Source organism: Pelecanus crispus, chromosome 8 (assembly GCF_030463565.1).
Source record: "Pelecanus crispus isolate bPelCri1 chromosome 8, bPelCri1.pri, whole genome shotgun sequence".
In the NCBI taxonomy this organism is placed as follows: Eukaryota; Metazoa; Chordata; class Aves; order Pelecaniformes; family Pelecanidae; genus Pelecanus; species Pelecanus crispus.
Genome location: NC_134650.1, coordinates 37,053,956 through 37,077,414, shown reverse-complemented (window position 1 = coordinate 37,077,414; position 23,459 = coordinate 37,053,956). Strand labels below are relative to the sequence as shown.

Below are 23,459 nucleotides of genomic sequence, written 5' to 3'. Positions count from 1 at the left end.
TAGAGCAGGCAGCTGCAATGCCCCGTCCTCCTTGTGGCTTTTCTGCTAAGTCTCAACAAAGCTAACAATCACTGGCAACGGCAGTGATTTTCTGGTATGAAAAGTCACTCATTAGGAATTGTCTGCTGCTGCCATCGACTAATTTATCACTGTACGCCAGCCATGAGAGGGTAATTACTGTAACGCTTTTGGTCTGAGCTGGCTTTGAACCACCGACGCCGACAGGAAAGTTGTGTGTGCCATCACCAGTCGTGTGAGCCAGCGGGGCTCCTGGGCAGCCGCCCGTGGAGGCTCCCCATACAGTGTGTGTGCGGCCTGATCGAGGGACACAGGACTTTACCCTTACTGGTATTTAATTCGCTGCTGAGGTTTGGGATGTTATCTGTCTCTGTGTTGTTTCTTTATCAAGACGTGCCAGCCAGCCAACTGAGATACTGGTGAACGAAAGGCAGCTAACTCTGCATTTTCTAACTGTGAGCACGTTAGATATGGCACCGCATGCTGAAGCATATTTTAAAGGAACGCTGTAATGCACTTGTGTAGCTTGACACACAATGAAAACAGGTTTAATGATCTTTGCTTTCCTTCTAAACACTCAGTGGGAGTTTTTCAGCAGTTGAATTGATTCCTGGTGAGCTTTCTCTGGAAATGCTCAGCAAAGCCCACATTTTTCCATGACTTGCTATGAATGCCCGCTCCACCTCTGCAGCTTGAGGCATGCACGTGGCTCACCTGCTGCCTGTGTTTGCATGGAATATGAGTGACTGCACAGGATCTCTACCTTGGTAATAAGTTGCTAGATTAGGCACTTTTGTTCCAGAGATTTCAAGCAAAGTCTAACTTTCTCCCCTGTTTTTGCTTAGCTTCCTGTAATGATGACTTGTAAGGAGAGCTAGCCAACTCTCTTTGCTAAAAAGGGGAGCTGCCCAAAAACGATTGAGCAAAAATCTGAATCTCTGATCCCCCTGTGAACAATACATTTTACTTAGAGAGAAAAAAATAATAATACACACACAGCCTGAGCCAGATGTTGTCACTTGATTTTGTCCAGGAGAAGAATGGAAATAAAATCTGAGACTGAAGTACATCTGAATATTTCTGAATTCTATACAAAAGCTGAATTATAATGCAATCAAAATGAATTTTTCCATCTTTACAATTCTGACTTGATTCTTCATAGATAGAAAATGCAATTTGTGCTGTGTAGTGTGCTTAGTTATCTGCATGCTGCTTCATTCTAGTTTATCCAGAATGAGTGGGTATTTCTCTCAAAGGCATGTAAGAAAACTTTCTCTCTACACGATTAAAAAAGATCTTGTGAAGCCCAGTGTTTTTACTGACAAATATTAATAGTACAGGGGTTAGTATTGGTGTCAGTTCTAGCTAGAGAGCTCACTGCAGCTGGTCCAATCTTCCTTTAAGTTTAAAAGAAAAATACATTCTATGAAAGGAAATAAGTAGTCCATTTCCCTCTGCAGAGCTCAGCACTAATTAAAATGTTCTTAATTTGGTTTAGTTTAATTCACTTCAAAAATGAACTTACATTAACCAAAGTAACTCCACTGTAATTCTGAGTAAGACTGTCCGCACAGGGGATTTGTGGATTTTAATGAATTCACCTTGAATTCATGTCTTTTTTGGGCTTTGGATAATTTTCTTGACTGTGACAAGTCTCTGCATTGAGAAGAGAAGCTCTTTTGCTGTGCCAAAAAGGGCAAGACTGTAGCCATTTATTGTAATTCATACTGCCTGGTATCAGCCATAAACTGGTTGTAAAAGCTGCAAGAGCAGGAAAGAATGAGAGACAGCAAGAGGTTTTCCTTTGCCCGTTCAGCATTGCTGCCAGCGTGCGGGGCATGTGCTGGCGGCACCAGCACAGCTCCTGCGCGCGCTCAGAACGGGTCCATCAGCAGCCCAGCCTTCCGGTGTCCCTGTAACGCAGACAGCCAGGCTTCGTGGTTGTACTGCTGCTCAGGGACCTTGTAATTTGGGCTTTTACCAAACAAGAGCTGTTCTGCGTCAAATACAGATCCCTCTGGAGGGAGGCAAGAAGTTTTGCTAGGGGGTCTGCTTCTGGGAGCACGTGCTGCCCTGTCTGAAGCCCTAAAGTCTTTACTTGAGAGCCATCGAGCTCAGTCCCTCACAAGCTTCCTCAGCCAATTTCGGGAAGTCACTCAGTCGCATGTACTTAGTTCTCCATCTGCAAAACTAATGTCCAATTTACCGAGGTCATAAATTCTGTGGGGCAAGGGCTGCCGTCGGGCGCTGGCGCAGCGCCCATCCTGGGGCACCTCTGCTCTGCCTGGACGCTGCCTGCACCGCTCTCATAAATTAGCAGAGATGTGCAAATAGAGGTATGTGTATAGAGTTGTGTATGTTGCTCAGGATAAGCAGACGATTCCTTGGGGAAGGGGAAATACTGACTCCAAATGCTGCCCTTTAGGGTTTGACATTTCCATTCTTCATAAGCTGATTACTGATTCATGCAGTTCATATGATGTTTTCTCAAAGACCCAGTAAAACCATTCAATCTTTTTTTGGCCTTAAATATTCAGTCTCTGTTCAGGATTTATTTTTCTCTAGGATTTGTAGAACTAGCACTAGACTTAATATGTGAAAACTATGCAACTTAGAGAAAATGCTGAAAGACAGCTAAGTGTTAAATACATTGCTGTCTTTCATTTGCAGATTTTTCTCATTTAAAAGTTAAATAGATTTATAAAGCCCAGGACCTTGAAGATCCGCTAATATTACAATATTTTTCAAAACAATAGTACTTCCCTTACTCAGGAACAAATGTTAAACCAAATAGAAAGCAGGATATTTAATTGCTTGTACCTCTGGTTCACACAGCCATGTAGTTGTGTTTGTCCTGATTTTTATTTTTCAGAAGGTTGAGCTCTGTTTCTGGGTTTATGGTGAATGTGCGTTGTGGAATGAAATAGTTTACTAGGCAATAAACATTATGCTTACCTTCTTTTTAACATTTCCTATTACACAGCAGTAATAATGCTACACAGTATTTTTTTTGAAAAGTTTTCATAGAAAAGCAGTTATCATAATAAAATATATAGCTTTCTTTAAAGTTCTTGTAAGAGAAGGAGGCAACCCAAAACCAGTGACTAGTTGCTTATAAACCCTCTTTAACCCTTTCCTCTTAAGTTGTCTAATTAACATAATTAGGTTAAAGTAAGAGCAGTTGTTTCTAACCTGTATTTAGCTTATAGTTTATTGCTTCTTATTGAGCCTGGATGAAGGGACTGTGTGCCTGAAGCTTCTTTTTCCAGCCATATCAGTTGATCTAATAAAATACATGGCCTCACCTTACTAATCTTGATCCCTTTTATAAAATGTTTATGTGTGGACCTTTAAAATAAAGTGTGCCTGACATGAGGACTTGTTTGTGAGTAAGAAGAGGGAAGACTGGCAGCATGGGATGAGAAGGAGTCATTGTGTAGCACAGAGCTTATTAGCCTCTATAGAAAACATCTTGACATTGCCACGTTGTGTAACGTGGTAACAGGAAAGTGCCTTCCCCAACCCTGCAATGTACCCGCCTATCCTTGGGTTTGACGTAAGGGCAGCTCTATTTCCTAACCAGTCCCCCTGAAATACAGAAGTCGAACCCTGCTCGTGGTAAGTTTGCTCTATTAAAAATTATTGGTGAGTCGATGGCTGCGTCAAAGTAAGTCCCCTTGGCTACATTGCATCTGCCTCTGTAGCATACCAACTATAAAAACAGACACATGGACCCTTCAGCCAGACAGAAGCACGTGTGCTAGTTTACTTTATGGGGTAGCATCTGTGGCCCACGTCCTGTCATCGTTTCCCAGGCGAGTCTCCCACTCTAAGATCTTGCAGCGATAGCATTGCTGCTTTCCACAGCCATGATCAAACAAATGCTCAATAAAATAAAAAAAAAAGAGAGACATGTCACCAGTGGTCTTTTTTAATCACATCTGGGATCTGTCATCGTGCAAATCTGGACTATTTAATTGGCCAAAATTGTTTCTTGATTTCTCAAAAGCCTTTTATATATATCATCATCCAAAAGAAATGAATGAGTGCTACAACCTCCTTCCTTTGGAAGATAACACAGGAGGCTCTGGGGAGCATGACTGTATTAGTAAGTCAGGACAAAGTGCGAGGCTGTATATATAGCTGACAGCAGCCCTGGTATTTAACTCCTATGCTGTCCTTGGCTATGCCCGCACAGCCCTGCTTTGGGACAGAGTTGGGTCCATTGAGTCGAGCCACATGACGGTCTGTTGCTGGCATTAGGCAGTTGTGCAATCAGGTCTATCTAGACAGATCATGCCACTACCCTTGATAAGAAAAAGGCTTTTAGGGACAGTCCTGGCATTCCTGGCCACTTCACCTTTGCAGGAGTGCTTTTTGAAGCATGCCATTTCACACTGAAAAAACAAAGCCTCCCCTGGGGTGTTTGCAGAGCGCCCTGAAAGCTGCTGGTGCAGCGAACCTCACACCTCGGTTTGCTGTTCCTTTAAGCCGTGTCTGATTCCAAACCACTCTGTAGCCCTGAAACAAGCAGCACTGTTGAACAAAGAGCCTGCAAACAGGGACAGCTCTGAGAGCAAGTTTCATAACCACTGTCCCCCACTGGGAAAGGCAGTCCCAAGCCAGTGAGCCTTGCCAGGCAGATACAGCATCTTTTGTCCATTTGGACAGAAGACAAGACCAAATGCCGAGCTCTCCTGTAGGGAAGGTTTTGCAGGTCCTCTGAAGCTGCTTCTTGCTGCTGCCGAGTTTAAACTCAGGGTGAAGCATGGAGGGCGTGAAGGAAAAGAGCAAATGCAAAAATTTTCTCCCCTTGAGAACCTGTGTTCCTCTGCACTTGTGTTGCTTTTAGGCAAAAGAAAAATGTCCACTGAGAGTGAGAAGTCTGTCTTCTCTGTTATGGCAAGCACCCATTTCAGGTGAGATTCATCCAGGCAGAGAAATGGTTAGATCCTGGAGAAAGAGCTGGAGCTTTCCTAGGAGTGATGGGTGAGACCCCATGGGAGCGGTGGGTCTGTGCATCTCCAGCCACATCCCAAAGACCGTTTGGAGTTGCCGATGGTGAGCAGGCTGGTGCAACAGTGCTGGCCCTTGTGCTTTTCAGAGCAATCCACAGCTGTAGATTGATTATATATGATCTCCTAACAATGTTTCTCCTGTACAATGAGTTGCGGTGTGTGGCACTCCGAACTGAATGGGTTTCCCCATCCTCTCCCGTTTCAGTTCCCCGGCTTAGGTGGCTCCAGCACCCCCTGCGCTCTCCTCATTCAGGGTGTCTCGCTTCTCACCTCTGTCAGGACCTCCCTTCCTGGACTCCTTAGCCAGCCACATATCTCATTATTTGTCAATCCCGTCTCACCTCACAGTATCTTCCTTCCCCCGGCTCCTTTCATCACTCTAGCTCCATTTTCCAGCTCCTTCCCCATCCTGATTTTTTCCTGTGGCCTAGATAGGGCACAGCATCGACAGACACCTTGTCCCACTTGTTCTTCCCCCTCCCTCCTAGTCTGGCTTTCATCTGCTCTGCTTTCAAAGTCAGTCCATCCTCTCAAAGAGTGCCGAGGTATTGGTGAAGGCGTGAAACACTGAACTGGAAAACACCAACAATTTTTTTCTTTTTTTTTTTTTCTAATCTTACTGATTAAGGAGATGAATTGTGGCTGATATTTCTCTGTAGCAGATATGCTGGGGAATGTCAGCTCAAGCAGGTGAAGGTTTGTGAAGCCGGTGGTGCTCGGAAAGAGGCTTTCTCCATAGGCAGAGTCAGCTCTAGCTTTGGCTGGCCTCGCCTCTGCTCTCAGACTTACTTTTTGCACTAACATTTTTACTTTCCACATCAACTCTGTGCCCAGCTCCATTTACACTGGTGTGCTTGCCAACGTGATGCTTTGGCTTTTACCATGTCGCCAGATCTTTCCCCTGGATTCTGGCACTTTTGCAGGGCTCACCTGGTACCGGCAGGTTTTTGGCAGGAGCTGGTCCACCCAGGCAGGCTGCACCTGGGCCCAAGACCTGGCAGGACAGATGCTGGGGGCTGCTGCGAGGCAGAGGGCACTATTCACCTCTAGATGCAACGTGACTGACCTGCTGAATCCTTGGGTTATTTTTTGCTCAGCTGGCCAAATTTGAAGCAATGAATCAAAAAATCCACCCTGGCAAAATCTGTTCAAGTGCATAGAGTCGTTCAGTGTGTTGCTGATTTCCTCTTCTGCAGCAAGACACTGGCCTTTCAGGCACATTGAGTGTAAAGAGCCTCACGGCTTTCAAATTTACAGCTGTCCAAATCAAATGTGTGAACTCAATGGAGTTTGTTTATTTAATTCTGCTTTATAATACACTTAACTTGATACCAAGTAAAAGAAATAATCTGGCAAAGACATGATTAAACAGTTTAATAAGGACTGGATGACTCATTTTGTTTGAACAAATGGATTATTTTGCAATCAGAAGTACAAATGTTAACCAGCTTTATTTTTAGTTGAAAATGTCAAGAGGTCAGAAACAATTAAAGCAACTGTAAGGTGGGAGTCCCCAGAGTTTGTGTTCTCTTGGATTTACACCTTACTAAAATTGCTTTTATTGCAGCCTAGCGACTTACTGACATTTTTCTGATAAGATAACGGGAAATGACTGGGTAGGCATATTTACTGGTAAGAAGAGATTAGAGTCAAACAGAAATGGAGCATACTTTTCATTTTAACAGAACAAGAGCTGGAAAACTGAGAGGATCTGCTTTTTCCTTGCATGATTTGAAATGTAGTGATTGTATTTTAAAAGGAATGTCTGACCTGCTTAGGACTTCCTCATCAGCTCAGAATTCAATGTTTTGAATATCAGGTACAAGCTGTTTCATGTTGCAGTTCCTCCTTTGAAAGTTTATAGTGTTTAGGGAAAAGAGAGTGTGATGTTTAAGTGCAAGGAGCAGCTAAATGCAGCTCAGCAACAGGACCGCTTCGAGAACAGGCACTTCAGGCATCAGGAGGCACTGCTGTTGAACCTGTCCCTAGCAAGCCATGCACCAGCAAGGCTGGAGGAAAATTCAGGGGACAATGTTCTTTTTGCTGCTCCTGATGTCAGGGGTTTGAGATTTATTGGCCCTGTGTAATTACACAGCATGAGCTCACTGATGCAGCATCTCGCTCAGCCTGTCCCTGGTGCACCCGACGTAGCAGAGGCACCACCTGAGTCACCTGCAGGGCCACCACCTCCTGCGGGGCTGCTCTGCCGGGGGTCACCATGGAGCTTGTGTGATCCCAAGAGGGTGGCAGGGGCTGGTGGCCCAAGGGGGATTGGACCCTACAGAGCTCTACGCCACGGTGCTGGTGGTGACGGGCAATTCCGGTGCTTGCAGGATGTTGCTCTGCTTGGTGTTGCATCAACACCACAGACTGAAACACACCTTGTGCTCTTGCTGCTGTCGCTGCCTGATGTGCTTCTCATCCCCAGCTGGAATACCTTGGTAACCGCGTGTTCTCTGTAACAGGTTCGGATCGAGGACGACATTGCAGTGACAGCCAGTGGAATGGAGCTGCTAACGTGCGTCCCACGTACTGTTGAAGAAATAGAGGCTTTCATGGCAGAAGGCCAAAGCAATGCCAAGTCATTTGACTGCCTCTCCAGTCAAAAGCAGTAAACGTCAGGGTGATACTTACGGTCTCACGCTAATCAGTCATCGTTCTGATTTAATGCTGCAGCGTATAAAATAAAATGCATCCAATTCTTAATAGCAAGAGAGGCAGGCAGGCTATTAGCTGGAATGATTCATTCATTAAAAATGGAGGTAGAAAGCTTCAGCACTTGATATCCTGGTAACTCAAATGCTGCTTCTTGCAATCAGCAGTTTACATTACCAAGTGCCACCTGAATAACCCAGCGGGACTTATCCCTCTGTCAAATCTCAGCTTAGACATATCTTGCAATTAAATCTGAATTTTCATGATTGGGACTCTTTAAAATACCAACCAAATGGATTATCTGAAAGCTGTCAGCAATTGTAACAATCTAAGTCCTTTACTAAACTTCATCACAAGTACTGCGAAAAAGGTACAAGAAGAATCAGCTGTTCTGGGTGGGCATAATGACACTTATATTTTTCTTACGGATCTTATTTCAGTGTCAATGAAGTAAGCAGAATCAAATTTTTATTAAAGTTCATCCGTGGCATCATTTATGCTCGCAACTTTGTGATCATTACGCTCTTCTGCTCCTGTTTCTGCTTCTTTATCTGACCTTTCGACCAATTTGTGCTCCGGAAACTTTGACCCTTCATTAGCCAGATTTTTCTGCTCTGGGTAGCGGGTGTACTGATCCTTCACACACAGCCCGATGCTTATTAGATTTGTTCCTTAAAAACGGAGATTGCTGTGGTGTTCACGAGCCTTAGAAATTGCAAGAAGGGAGTATCTTTGCTGCAGGGCTCAGGGTCATTCAGCAGCATATGCTGTGCAGAATGATAGCGTTATTTTTAACTGTCCAGTGTTAGCCAGTTCAGAATGAAATCATGTAGATTTTATTTGGATACTCCACAAACATATCAATAATGATCATAAAATGATTGTCCATTCATGCAAGATTTAAATTACCCAGAGAAGCCTTTCTTTACTGTAGGTGTTCATCAGCCTGCAGGAGAATAAATACATTTCTTGCATCATAAAATAGCACTAGTTGCTCTAACTACATAAAAATAATCTTGCTCACTTTATGAACACATCAAAACCCCTGTTCGGTCTTCAGGCTCTGTTGCACAGTTTGACTGCAAAGCCACTCTAGAACATCCCTCTGCCATGTCGGGGGAACTGAAGTCACAGCAGGATGGCAGGGCCTTTCTGGGTCTTACTGCTTGCCAGATGAGGGTTTTCCCACTGGGAAGGGATTGGCTGACTTGATCATCTCAGCATCTCGGTTCTGTTGCTCACATCCTGGAGCTGGCACACTGGCAATGGGACCAGCTGTGAGCTTCTGGGTGCCTGCAAGCGCCTGTCTTAAATGGGGCGTACAACACAACATGGGCTTGGACGGTGTCAAAAACTACTGTGTTGCTGTCTGCGATTGGATTTGGGTCTGAAATAATTTCCTTAAAAATTGTCAAGTGTGTTGCTCTACAGAGAGCTCTTTTCACTTACTGGGTTGATGTGTGTGACGAGAACCTGCTCTTTATTCCTAACAGCTTGGTGACCCATTGCTAAATAGGAAACTGCATGTTGGGACACTAAAGAAACACATTGTGAAATAATGCAGGGGACTTCACTCCTTATGTTTATTGTCACTTTATTAACAAATGAGCCGATTTACATTTTTTTAAAGGTTGCTCAGCGTTTGTTTGTAAGAGGTAAGTGCAGGAGGTCTCAACTGTGACGGGGAAGGGGCGAGGAGGGAGGGTGTGAGATCAGCAGCTTGTATGTGCAACTGTGCTAATGCTTCCTTCTGTGGTGACTGTGAGTCTTGTACCTCTGAAGTGTAGCACTCGTGCAGAGGCCGTCGGGCTTTGGTAGCTTTGCAGCTACAAGAATGCAGAAACTACACTGGTACTGCTCTGTACTCGTCTCCCCCTAACACTCGGGAGGTTTTTTCAGTGCAAGATGGTGCTCGTGGCCTCAGCCTTGTTCCCTCCACGTCCAAGTGCTTTTGTGTGGCATGTTCTGAACACACCCATGGGATCGCTCACTGCTTTGGGCACTCCGAAACCTGCTGTTGCTTGGGTTCAATAGCAGTTACTATTTTAAAGTAACACTTCACAGCTGTAACCCCAGTCTAGTTAATAGGCCTTTCCCTGCCTGTGATTAATCTTGGCAAATATTGGGCTCTGCTGCTGCAGAACAGGTCGAGCAATCTGGCGTGCTGCAGGAGGCAGAACTGGTTCTGCTGTGACATGTACCAGCGAACAAACCCTAACACGCGTTCTGGGGGGAAAGCACTCGTTCACGTAACCAGCTTCTCTGTTGTTTTGCTTGCCTGAGACGTGGATGCGTTCCAGTCTGGGATGGTGCACCGTCTCCCATTTTCCTTCATAATCAGGCCCATGAATTCAGTGAATATAAATTTCATCTTCCTTCCAGAAGTCTGTTCTGTAATTATGATAATTTTTATCCACTTAAGCAAAAAGGGAATTAGAACGTTTTTCTAAATGGGGGGGAGTAAGCCTTTAAAAAAAGGCAAAGTGTTATTTAATACACCTAAAATATATTAGTGGGGGGAATACAGGTTACGGCAAACTTAGGCTGTTAGCTATCGCATTTTCCCAAATGTCTTTTCCACTCGGTGCAAACAGACTTGAATAGAGCGGCACCAAAATAACAGAAAGAGTGTGTTATGTTGAGCGAGTTTGTGCGTTTAGAAAAGTCCAAGCACTTCTGAACAGATATATTTAAATTGCTTCAGCTCCCTGGGGATGGATGCACTCTGGATTTATCTGCCATGCCAATTACGCTGCTGCAGCTGCAGGGTATAGTTAAAGTAGTAGAGCCTCCTAGTGCTCATGGAGGCTAGAGTAGACCCATCCTCTCAGTGGTACAGTGAGAAAATGGGAATAAGGCTTCCTGGTGAAACGTATAGTGCTGTAACGCTCCTTGTAGTGACAGGCACTGTATTCTGTCACAGACTATAGTTGTTAAGAAAAATGTGTCAAAAGGAAAACCTTAACTTTTATAGGCCTACACTGGAATTTTCTTGTGTAGATGTGTATTTATTCCAGCCTTTCTTTAGGAAGAAGGGAGAATCGTCCAAGTCACCTAGGTATGGGTGTACTCCTGTGCCTTGCAGGGGAGGGGTGAGATTGAGGCATTTTGCTGTCACACAGGCTGGGCTGCTCCACCTTGGGGCAAAGAAGGGCAAAACCTCCCCTCTACCTTTGGTCCTCGGGGGTCTGAAACAGCTATTTTGGCAGGAGGGGCCTTAGAATAATAGACTAACACCTTTCTTGCAACCAAACTCCCACTGAGGGTAGATTTAAAGTAATAATTTGTTATAATCTTGGGTCTATGGCTTCACATATTAAAGTGATGTGCTGCACACAGCCTACATGCTTCCCTAGGCAAACAAAGCAAGTGCAGAAACTGCTAAACCAGAAACATCATTGTGCAAACCAATGACTTTTCATAACTCAGAACAACAATAAGGAAGTGGAGTCAGAGCTGTCAGGAGTAACAGGTGGGAAGTCACCCTCCAGAGCATCAGAAAGCGTATTACTCCCACTCAAAGAGATCTAAGAAATCATTTTCACCAAAATCAGAAACCAATACCAGAGATTTGGAGGTTATTAGGGGAGGACGCCACATCAGCCTGTCAAACCAACTGCAGGACAACAGGACCACATATTCCCAATCCACAGAGCAGACAACCAGGGAAGAGACTAGTTCCTGCCTTTTGCACCAGAGTAGGTGCAGTTAACAAATGAGATGCTTTCAGGTCATCTTTTTCCTTGCAGTTTTTGGTATTCTGTTCCTCCCCCTTCCCCCCCCCCCCCCCCCCCCCACCTCCCCTTTAATTGTAGTACATTTTCAGTCTTTTTTTTTTGGCTAAATCAGGAATTCAGCCCAAACTGTAATGAGTTCCTGATTCTTTCCATTGAGTAAAAACCTGAGTGGAAGACAGGAATGTAGACTGCTGCACTGATTTCTCAAAGATAGCTGCTTGAGGTATGCACCTCTGCATTTGATGGAAATAGTAAAGAGACAGGAAAAATGAGGCCAGCACTAGAAGCAAAAGGTTTTTATTAGCTTCTGATATTTAAACCCTACCTACTTAAGCTGCAGCTAGAACCAAAAAACATCTTTGTAAAAAGACTACCATAATCCAAAACGATCCATAAAAGTTTTCTGCATGTATTAAAAGTTTAAATTCAAAAAGAACTTTCAAGGTTTCATTTTCTAACAGCATCTTCATAGAGATAATATCCAAGTTCTCTTCCTAAGTACAGATAGAAGGCAAACAAGCATCCTACAAAATAATCTATGGAAAAAGGTAGTGTAAGAGGGAAATTAAGACAGTGTAATAATCCACTAGCCAGACACACAGGTTAAATGTAACACAACCATACCATCAATGAAATATTTAAAAATGAAAATAAATTAAGGTTACATCAAAGTTCCTGCTTTACTGTTATTGTTTAAATCCTCAATATAGTACATACCACTGCATTATGAATCATGGCAAAGACTTAGCACTAGCATTAAAAAAGTTGCTATAGAAAAATTTTAATGAAAATAAAACAAGACCAAAGATACTCCTTCACACAACTGTATGATGGCTATAGAAATTCCACTGAATCAGTTATTCAAACTAGGGCCATTTATTTTTAAAATCACTGTGAATTTCTGTAAAATCTTGGTTGCAAATCTGAGCAGCCATGAAAATGGAGATGAATGTCAACGAGCAGTGATCCGTACATCTGGCTGAACAGATGCTGTCTTACCCCTTTCACTGCTTAGCCAAGCTGCACGTTTTGTTTTCCCCAATACCTGCACCCCAGCAAGAATGCAATGTTGCAGAGCACATTTTTTGGTAGCATTTTTACATTTTCTGAAAACCAAAATCTTGTTCTCATGAGGCCCCAGTCGCTATGTAAGCAGTGTGAACACAAGCTTAAAAGGCTTTGTCAGTGTGCTGCTTTACCTCTTGTACGTGATATACGTTACCTCTTGTACAGACTAATTTGCCATTTGGAAGCCAACTGCCTGTATATATCATCATAGTATATTGCTATTTTTCTAGAAAACATCAGTAAGCATCCCAGCTCACTATTACTACACCCTCCCCATTAACTATAACTGGACAGTTAACTGTAACTGGACAGGGAAGACCTAAGTGGTGCTTTATAGGACTCGCTCTACCAATTTAAAGTAGTCCACCAAACAGGAAAGCAAACACCCTCTGTGGCCTTTGCAGTTTTGTAATATATAATGGAGAAAATACAGGGCTTACATACACTAAAAGGTATTGAAAGACACTTTATCCAATTACGAATTTCTGATGCTACAGTGAACCATCCAGCTGGATTCCTCCCATTATGCAAACTATAAGAAGGTAAGTGAACATTTCTGTGAAAATGCTATTTCCCTAATACTAAGCTCCTTGTTGACTATGAATTTCAATGTGCATTTATTAGATAACTCTTTTAGAGGAGAAAAATATTTAAAACAAATACCCTTAGCAGTTTCTGGTCTGCTTGTATCAAATGTTCAGTGTTAAACCTAAAAAGAAGAAAATCTCCACAAAATGACGGTTAAGAGAAGAAAATCTCCACAAAATGATGGTTAAAAGAACAGTTTTTGCTTCGTTACCACATGGGTGTTGCAGACAGGCTGCACCTCGCGAGTTCATTTCATAAGGCTGCAACAGTGTCTACTGTCCATTGTTTTCTGGATTTGTGGTAGTGGTTTCAGTGCCAACAGGTTGCACATTGTCTGCAAGATTGTGTGCGTGCTCCAGGAACAAGTCTTTCAGTACGCTCAGCTCCTTGGTCAGGAGCTTAATTTTTGCCTCTAAACGTTCATTTTCTTCTTTGAGCTGGTTGACCCTTTGCAGCGTGTCTTGTGCCTTCTGCTTGCTTTTTAACCGGCTCTTTTTCACTGCCATGTTGTTTCGCTCTCTGCGCTGACGATACTCATCGCTGTTTCTATCCACAAAGGAATTTTTCTTTCCCTGTTTGCTTGGAGGCACAGCTTTGCCTCCGCCACCAGGACTAACGGGCACCAGCTGGGGAACCTGCTGCAAACCACTGGTGTGTGCTTGGGTGTGAATCACGCTTACTCCGTTCGCATCTGTAGCGGTGTTCTGTTGGGATGTCTTGCTCATTTGGACGGGCTCTTCTTGGACGCAACAGAATTTATTAGGAGACTGAAAACTGTTATGTTTCTAGAAGGTATTTCCAACAGGTCTTCACATGGATTAAGGGCAAGGTGAACCTAGTAGGGAAAAAAAATGCTTATTAAAGGTGCCGGCTTCAGCTGCAATCTTATACATCACTGGCTTTAGCATAAGGTACTGATGGTACATCTGGCAATAACACATCACAACTGTGCTGGAAGTGGACAAGCTGCCAACTACATTTCAGAAGCCTCTCAAACATATTTGGATTGGAAGGGACTGTTACTGGGTCATCTAGTCAAGCTGTTTGCATTGTTCACTGGCTTTACTCAGTTATTCCAAAACCATCCCTGATGGATGGGTGTCTAGCCTAGCCTCGAATATCTCCAGTTTCACAACCTCTGTCTTGGCAACAGGTTCCACTGTCTAACTTTTCCTCCAGTTATATAATTTTCTTAATTTTCAGACTGGAGTTTTCCTTCTGCAGCTTAAACCTATTAACAGCCTGACTCTTGACCAACAGGAGTACTTGATCCTTGTCCTCTTCAGACCATCCCTCTGGGTGTATGCACAGACAAATTCCTCCCTGGTCTCTTCTCTGGAGTGAGGGTGCTCAGACTGTCCACCTTTCCTCGATCATCTTGCAGCACTTGCTTTTGAAGATGATGTCCAAATTGATGACTGTTTTAAGGTCTCACTAGTACTGAGAGGTAAAAAATAATCTATGGGAAAAGGTAGTGTGCTGCGAAGGCTGTGACTGAGTGACATTAAAGGAACGCCTTCAACCACAAGCAAGGTAAGCCAAGCTAAGCCTGTAATGCAACAAGCAGGTGGGACAGGAACACAGGGTGATGGCAGTGTGAGAATCACTACACGGCAAAGGCAGGGGACTGTTGCCCCCCATAGGAAGACAGCAGCCACAGCTGACTCGTCCACAAAATATGACCCCCTGCTGTAGCTCCTGCACTGGCCATTGTCCACTCTCCTTTCCAGCAGACAAACAGGCCTGACCAGCAGGACACCCCCTCACCTGACTCATGTTCTCCCGCTGCTGAGGTCAGCCTGCTCCTGACCCTACTGGTGGCGCAAGGAGGACTCCACCACAGCTGCTGCAGGGACACGGCCCTGGCAAGGCTAACAGCTGCTCCCCTTCTCTTCCCATCTCACGGGATGACCTCCTAAATGTCTGGGAGAGAAGTTTGGGAGAGAAGAGGGGAAGCGCAACAGGGTTGTTCTAAGTTCCTGAAATGCCTACCTGTAGCTCCAGTGAAAAGTACTCAGTAATCAGTCAAATGATTGTTGATTTCGTGTCATATTAAAGTATCTAACTGGCATAAACCAGTCCTACTCCAAGATCAGAGTGCATTGCAACAGTGCAGCCCTATGCTGTGTCACACGCGTACACGCAGTATCATACAGTTAGCGTTCAACATCTTCCTTGCCCATCCTCAAGAGGACCCACTGGGAAAGCGAGCAGTTGAAGTTGGCGGTGGGCAATGCTAACCACCCAGTATCAGCAGCGTCCAACCCAGGGATTATGGCCTGCATCAGTAACAGCACAAGACATGGGTGACTGTCCTCCTGTGTCTAGCTGATGAATGGATGTGGTGAGATGTTTGTAAACAAGCTGCTGTGTCTCACTGGTCATTCCAAACTCACAGGTTCATCAGCTGTTTACTGTTCTTGTTTGTTTGTTTTCCTCGGCAGTCTGAGTTGCTGTTTTACCTTCTGCTAAGGTATCATTAAAAAGGTTAAAATTCTACTGTCTAGATCAATTGCAAATTTTCCTCCATCTTGAGGGAGTCAGAACAAGATGCAGTTGCAGAGTTTGGTTCAGTAAAATTCACTGAAAAGCCTATGAAGTTTGTGTTGAATGTTACTCAAAATTAACATTCTTCTCCCTTAAAACAAGTGAAGAAGATGTGTGAGTACACCCACACCTCTCCTATCCAGAAAGGTTTTCATTTCTGTATTTCAGGGCAGAAAGAGACCATCAACTCTTTTTGACATCTGTATAGCTAAATCTATATACATACGTGCCTAACCTTTTTATGTAGCATTTTCCTGATTTCAACTCTTAAAGTAACTTTTGCAAACCACATTTAAGTCTTAGATTCTGACTGAATAAGCAATTTGGTTCAGCAGTTAAACTGCATATACAGCTAACAAGATGTCACTGTGCACAAACACCAGACTGGCAGGGCCAGTTGTAGTAGCTGTGCATGTGTGACTACACAGACATTTTTAGTCAAGATGCAAGTGTATGCTCCTCTTGGAGCATATACTGGCTTTGTGTCAGTTTTATTTTTAAATACAGGATTTCTGTAGCCCTCAAAGAGTATATAGCTCTGTTAAATCACCTCTGACAACTGAATTTTTCCCCTAATTTTTGGCATCTTTTCAAAGTCAGACAGAATGCTCTCCTGTCCTCTCTATTTCAATACATTACAGTGCTTGCTAACTTCATCTGGACAGCCCAGTTAAGTAAGTAACCCACACCATTTTCACAGCCCGCTTTTTGTACTTTGTGAGATACTACAGAGGAAGGGGTGACTCCTGCCCCCAAAGGCACCCCACCCGGTGTATAACAAGTTTCTTCGCATCACCAGGTTCCATGTACTATTTCTCTCTATGTTATCAAAACTATTTAATACTGCTTTAACATTCCCTTCAGATCTCTGTCAAATTCCCCTGCAATTCAAAGGAAAAATTATTTGTTCCATTAAACCAAATTTTAATGGAATATTTTAGTTGGGCAGTACACAGATATGAGCAGAGAAGATGAACCAGTGTCATACCTCTCAAGCAAGCGTTCTAGCCCTGCTAGAACAGATCTCCCTCAATTCCTTCCCACTGGAACTGACCCATTTTGTATCAAATAACTATTTATTGAGTGAGACACGCTCTTATTTGGCCTGATGATCAGAACTCTTACCTGGGAGAGATGACACCTGGATTCCTGTCCTGCTCCAACCAATATTTCTGCAAAGCAAGTAGCACTAACTGTACTGCATCACAGATGACCCAGGAGTGGTAACAGTTGAGACTTGAAACTAATTTTTCTCCCTGGTTATTTGGAGGCTGGATCCTTATTACTAGTTGTCAATTCTTCAACAGAACGACGAGAGTGAAGGATATCCTGGATAGCGACAGGTGCTATGGGGCATCCTTCATGGAATACTGTAAGGAGATTTAAAGGCAGCAGACATGAGACATACGGAAGGGGCTCTCAAGAAGGGTGAGGTAAAGAACACAGTAACTGGGAGAGGCCACGAGGGTGGGGAGGCAGATGGGTCTCAGAGTTTCTCAGACACACTACCACACAAACACAGCTGCTCCGCTCCTCCGTGCAAACAGGTTGGTTTGCTGTGAATGGGTGATAGCCCCGGCACAGCAGGAGGCAGCTCCCCGGAGAGCCAGCCGAGTTTCCCAGCATCTTGTTCCCATAAAGCTGCTCATTAGCTTGAGCTCAGCAACAGCCCTAGGCTGGTTCCACCCAGCACATGGTAGTGTTTCCAGTGGCCAGTTAGAACTGCCTTGTTCTCTCCTTGGGCCACCAACTGGCCACCCAGGACACCAACTGGCCACCCACTACAGCATAATAGCTGGTAACTCAAGAGGTGTCTTCTCAGGCAGAGAGATGTTTCATACTGTCTGACAGCACTCCTCAGGGACCACAGAGACTCCCAGGCAAATCAAGGCCTTTATTAAATCTTTGATTTCACAAAAAAAAAAATATTTCAAAAAATTAAACTTCCAAATGTTTGCTTTGGCAAAAACCAAAAGATGTGTTTTAATTTGTTAATTGAATCAGTATTTTTTTACTTGGCAGTAAAAAATACAAAGCGCTTCTCTCTGCTCCTTTTCTGAGATGTAACTGTGTTGATTTGGATCATCAGTCAGGATGACTTTATTGCACAAATTCACTCAGCTGGTCTTGTCTAATGCAAAATCAGTCCCAATCTGAACAGCAATAGATGGCCTCCCTTCTCTTTGACTTTAGTAGGAGCACCCCTATAGGATCTGACTCTAAATCCAGATGACCCTGTACAAAGAACGACAGCCTAAAACTCCAGGCATACGTTTGCTGAACACTGGGAGGGCCCACTCCTACGTGGTTTTCTACACACTCTCACAGGCAAGTTAGTAAGAGTTGATGGTAACTCTCACGTACTGAAGGCTGGGGACTAGGTAACGCAAACCTATCCTCTGTTGCCACAGGTGACAACGTCACCTTCCCGTATTTTTCTCAGAATCTCCATTTTTTCCATACACAAGAAAAATGCACTCCAACTTCCTTAAAATAATGTGCTCAGAACATCTAAAGTATGTATTTTAACTGCAGGCGAGCAGCATTCATGACAAAAGCACAATCCCAGATGCCAGGAGGCAAGGAGGCATCAATTTGACTCTGTCTTTTGAATTACAATGAAGATAGCTATTTCTACAGGTGAACTAATTCGTTAAATCCAAAAGTTTTTCAAATTACGGATTTTTATACTTTCTGAAGAAGCGTTATAACCAGCGTGGCTCTGTTACTGAAGGGAGTATTGAGTTGTCTTAACGACTGCGATTTCCCAGCAGATGTCAGAGCTCAAAGCGACTTCAAGCTTGCTGCGACAGATCTGTTTTGAAAGTTGCGTCTGGAGCTCTAAACATTTGCTGGGAACCAGAAAGATTTGTGAAGGCATTCAAAACGCCACCGAGAAGCTGGAGGAGAAGAATACCGGTTGTTACAGCGCGGCCTTTCACCGTGGGGCGGGGCAGGGCAGCTCCTGGCACCCCTGCGCGCTGCCGGCAGCGAGGGGAACGGCAGCGGCAGCGGCGGGGTCGCCAGCCCCGCTCGCAGGCCCTTCCCCGGCCAGGCACGCTCGCCACCGGCCGCGTCTTGCGGCGCCGGAGGACGAGCCGTAACTGCGGCCCGGCCCCGCCGCCACAGGCGCCTGCAGGCGCCTCGGCCCGGCCCCGCTCCGCCGGCCGCGGGGCGGGAAGGGCCGGCGGGGCCGGAGCCACCGCGGGGACCGGGCCCGCCCCGCCCCGCCCCGCCCCTCCCCCGCGGGCCCGTGGCGCCGCCGCCGCCGCCCTCCCCGGTGGGCCGCGGCCCGGGGGCCGCCCGTCCGCGGCCGCGCTGCTGCTCCTCCTCCCCCGCCCGTGCGGGGCGCGGGGGTGCCCGGCGCTGCCAAGCCGTGACTTCACCGGGGGAGGGAAGGGGAGGGGAGCCAGGGCCGCCCGCCGATTGCATCATGCGCTCCCATGCGCGGCGCCCGCCGCGGCGCCCGCCGCGACACGGCGGGAGGGAGGCGGGCGAGGCCCGGCCCGGCGCGGCCCCCCGCCGCCCCCCGCGCCCCGGCCCGCCGCCCCCCGCGCGGCCGCGCTTACCTGTGGCGGCGGCGGCGGCGGCGGCCGGCGGCGGGAGGGGCCGGGCCGGGCCCGAGCCTCTTTCTTTAAAGTGTGGCGTGCGGGCGAGCGGCGATTGCGACACCCTCCCGCTCCGCCCGCCCCCTCGCCAATCGCCGCCCAGCCGGCCGCCGGGATGATGCAATAGCCGCCCGGATTGGCAGCCGGCGCGGCCAATCAGGCCGCCGGCGCTCTTAAAGGGCGAGGCCGCGGTGTGGGGTTTTTTTTTTCCCCCGTGGGGACGGTGTGTCTCCCGTGGGGCTGCGCCCTGCTTGCGTGGGGCGGTGCTGGCTCCGCCCGCCGCGTCGGGAGCCCAGAGGGCCCGAGGGGTGTGCCGGCCTCCCTCTGGGTTCGTGCTCCCGTGCTGCTGCAGCCGGGGTGGAGGGAAGCCCGCTGCACGGCCACGCGTGTCCCCGGAGCGGCTGCCTGCGCCCTGGCCCAGCCTGCGGGCGCCATCTTCCTCTCTCCAGCGGGGGAGGGGGCTGCAGGAGGCGTCGAGAGGCCTCCCTTCCCGCCTCGGGGGGCGGCGGGAGTGGGAGCCAGGCGGCCGTGTCCCCCGCGCTCTGTGGGGAGCCGGGCGGCCGCCCCCTGCCCTCCGGGCCCAGGAGCCTGGTGGCACCTCCAGGCGGGCCCCGCACCTCCAGGCGGGCCCCGCACATCCAGGCGGGCCCCACGCCTCCCTTCTGCCCTCAGCCGGGGGGGTGGGAGCCCAACCCGGGGTTCCCCGGTAACTTCCCCTCACAGGCAGCGCGGGGAGCTGATCCCCGGGCCACGCGTGAGGGAGAGGGCAGCCCCGGCCCCCCCGAGGCCGCTGCCGCCCTCCCGCCGCCGGGGCCAGGCCGGGCGGTTCTCGGGGGCAGCTGGCACGAAAGCGGCCAGCGCCCCACGGGCATCAGAGTAGATGGTGTGGTGTCTCTGTACTGATCGGCAACTCTTAATTGTTCCTGGGCTGTTAATTAACACCTGGCAGTGTATTTCCACCTCAATCTAGCTGCTGTGTGGTTTGCCTCTGTAGGATGTTGTGATACACGGTGGAAAGAATGCCAAAGACATCAAATAAAAATTTTAACTGTTCTCTTGACAACGGAAATTACGGCAAATTCCTAAATTTCATGGATTATTAGTTAATTTTCCTTTTAAAACATATTAAACATCTAGATCGTAGAGTTAAATGTCATAGGAAGATTATGTACCCATTCACTGGTATACGTTTGTTATTATAAAATACTTCACTTTCTGTAGAGCATTTTTTTGGCCCTTAATATTTTCCAGACACTTTGGTTCACATCACCTTAGTTCTGCCTAAACAAGCGCAGTATAAAAATATATATGCTTGCATCTCTTAAGTTGTATGTGTGTAGGATGTGTTTGTAGCTCTTCAAATGGGCAATACACACTTCAATACATAGGTGTGCATATTTGCAGCAGGCAGTTCTGAAAATCATCAGTTTATAAGGTAAGCAAGTTTTGAACAAGTTTAGGTGTGCAGATGGTGAAAACAGTAGAGTGGAAAAAGTAGGTTTTGTTTAAATGAGGAGAGAAAAAGTACCAATCTGTATGCTACTCCAGCATGTAGACCTACTTGGGAAATGTTTTATGTCTACAAAAGAAAAGAGAAGAATCAGATTTGTAAACACAGTTGCAGAGCTCAGTAATGTAGATATAATTGCCTGTATTTGCCATTTTTATGGCTGGCTGATGGGGGGGGGGGGGGGGGTGTTGTTGTTTTTGTAAAGCCCTGTGGAAAATAAACCACATTTGCAGAAGAATTCTGAGGATTAGTCTGGGCAAACAGTTTTACTCAGTTCATTACCATGAAGATACTTTTCCTTGTCAGTCATCAAGTATTTGCTTTAACATCTCTAACGTTTTTCTGTTTCTCAGTTGAAACTTACATTTTCTGTGACAATGACTCATCCATCTATAGCTAGAGCGAAATTCCAGGTAAGCATTAAACATTATCCTTTGCTCACAATAGTTAAGTAACTGTGTGCTCTTAGAGTGCTTTCCTAGGATTTTAGAGCACTTTATGACCATTCATTCATTAATCCTCATCAAAGAAAGCTGAAGAAAATAAAATGTAGACCAACTTATTCTCATAGAATCTGATTATTTTAAACATTAAAGCTCACGCATAATTCCACGTATGTAAGGCACTCCAGCGCTTGGTTTGGCATTGTATCCTATTACAGAAAAAACATCACACAGTGTACTGTAGTGTTTGCAGGATATTTTTTTTTCCCCCCACAGCGTTACAGTAAAAATAGAATGTGATGGAAGCCATCTAAAAAGTAATCACAGAAGTATATGGACAACTGCTTTTGAGATGTAGCATTGAAGTACACACTTTACCTGCTTATTTCCAAGTTACGCGAGCTGTGCAGTAGCTCTGGAGTCGGGTGTTGCAAGCCGGCTGGTCCCCGCTGGGATGGAGTCCTTTTCACTCTGATTCTGGATGTGTTCCTATAGCAACAGTCAACCTACATGACTACAGATAATATTGTAATAGTATCTTATTTTCACGTGCATAATCCAGTCTCATGATTCTGTAAAGACTTTAGTCCTTGAAAAAAATTACACAGGTATTCAGCATCTTCAAGAAATCTACAGCAAATCACAGTTAGAGGCAGAAAGGCTATTGAGGAAATGGAAACTGTGGGAACTGGAGGCAGAAGGGAATAATTTCTGTTGTGTCTGATTCCAGTGTTTATGTGTGTTACCTCTGTCTTCATGGGCAATTATTTCTTTGTCCTAAAATAAAAACCATACAAACACCCTGGACTACAACCTACACTTCAAAAAATGTTTTTCTGTAACAGTTCTTTGCCTCTATTTCCCTCATGGGTAAGCCTTCACTGGATTTTTTTACTTCAGACTTGCACATTTCTGTTAAAGGTTTACTTTTCATACATGATGCTACTGTGTAGTTTTTCCTTCTGGTCTAACATCCATGCCTTTGAATTCTTCTAGATGAGAAGTCAGTCATTTCCAGTGATTTAGTAGAGAGGAAAATAAATGTATATATAATTTACAGGTGGAAATAAATAGGCCTCAGGTACAAATACACCATTCCAGGCTGTGATGTACGGCGTGTTAACGTATTTGAGGGCAAATGCACTGAATTATAACAAAATAAAAGCTTTTCTTGGTAACTGCTACCCCTATTCTCTCAACCTAGATTTGTTCAAAACTGCATAGAAAGACTCTCTGAATATGACTGCATTCCTTATGATCACCAAGCAGATGACATTCATTCAGGAATTTCCCAGAAATACAAAGTCTGTAATAGAGGTTTTCCCTAATCATCTTATTGCAAACCTCCCTTCTCTTAATAGCCCTTGCATTTTGATATTACAAGAATTACTTTTTGCATTCAGGACTGACCTGCACCAAGACCAAAATCCTATTGTTAGAAATGTAAATTTTGCAGAGCTGACGTTATAAAGCTTCAGAAAGCAGAAGGATTGCTGAGTTTCATTTATCAGGAATCTGGCTACATTTCAAAAAAATAAAATTCAGAAAGAAAAAGCATGAATACCTCTGTCTATTTGTTTGAAAAAGTTTACACTTGTTAAGCACAGAATTTCTGTGTTTTCTCAATCCAATTTAATAATGTAAATTATAGAAACTTGTCTATTAATAAATGATTTGTCAGAGATTGCCTTTTTGAATAGGTGAAGAGGAAGGAGAGGAAACATTGCTTAGTGGTTGACTGCTATTTCAGGATTGTACTTCTAGTTCTAGTACTGACTCAGTATAGCCTTGGAAAGTTACAACGCTTTTGTTCTAGAAAATACTAAGTAAAGAAAGGAGCCATTCTGTTCTAATAGCAAACATCCATTTTATTGTAACACTGCCTGGAGTTCATTTACAGGAAAAAGCCAATGCCTTTGTTCTTTCTCTCTATGCAGCTAATAAGTCTTGCAACTAAGTATTTCCAGTTTCTAGTTCTGCATCTTCCAGTACTACTTCCCTTATTTGCAGTTATCAAAATATTAAAGTTATCCGGATACTGGTTTCTGAAAAGAGATTAACTCAATTACATGGGCAGAATAAAGGGAATGTTTCTCAAATACAGGAGGACAAAAAAAACCTAGACAGCTGTTCCCTGCCCCACATCTTCAGCAGGCTGTTGGGTGATAGCAAAATGAATCAGGCTAACACAGAAATCTTACAGTGTCTGAGAAAACGAATATGTCGATGAGCGCTTTTACTAGAAACCCAAGCTGTCACTTCTATAG

General features: G+C 45.2%; 2 protein-coding genes across 7 annotated transcripts in view; one reads left to right on the top strand and one right to left on the bottom strand.

The window, feature by feature from the left end:
• The window catches only part of PEPD (peptidase D), a 146,091-nt gene extending 138,203 nt beyond the window's left edge, over nt 1–7,888 (top strand). For all 3 annotated transcript variants that reach the window (XM_075715239.1, XM_075715241.1, XM_075715240.1), the window contains one exon: nt 7,502–7,888. In XM_075715239.1, coding sequence (XP_075571354.1) covers nt 7,502–7,651 — 150 coding nt within the window. In that variant the 3' untranslated portion in view covers nt 7,652–7,888. The remainder of the gene's footprint in view (nt 1–7,501) is intronic.
• Nucleotides 7,889–11,821: 3,933 nt separating this feature from the next.
• Nucleotides 11,822–19,237, bottom strand: CEBPG (CCAAT enhancer binding protein gamma). 4 transcript variants are annotated; one of them, XM_075715393.1, is made up of 3 exons: nt 19,201–19,237; nt 16,757–17,001; nt 11,822–13,919 (listed from the first exon to the last, which is right to left on the bottom strand). In XM_075715393.1, the coding sequence occupies exon 3, from the start codon at nt 13,807–13,809 to the stop codon at nt 13,357–13,359; it is 453 nt and encodes a 150-aa protein (XP_075571508.1). In that variant the 5' UTR covers nt 13,810–13,919; nt 16,757–17,001; nt 19,201–19,237; the 3' UTR covers nt 11,822–13,356. The 4 variants fall into 4 exon arrangements, with proteins under 4 accessions (XP_075571508.1, XP_075571506.1, XP_075571507.1 ...); XM_075715391.1 differs by lacking the exon at nt 19,201–19,237 and adding an exon at nt 14,852–15,007 and having other exon boundaries at nt 16,757–18,583; XM_075715392.1 differs by lacking the exon at nt 19,201–19,237 and adding an exon at nt 18,323–18,583.
• Nucleotides 19,238–23,459: the final 4,222 nt, after the last annotated feature.

Bases quoted from the DNA above. Each gene is read 5' to 3' on its own strand.
- CEBPG (XM_075715393.1), bottom strand. From the start codon at position 13,809: ATGAGCAAGACATCCCAACAGAACACCGCTACAGATGCGAACGGAGTA.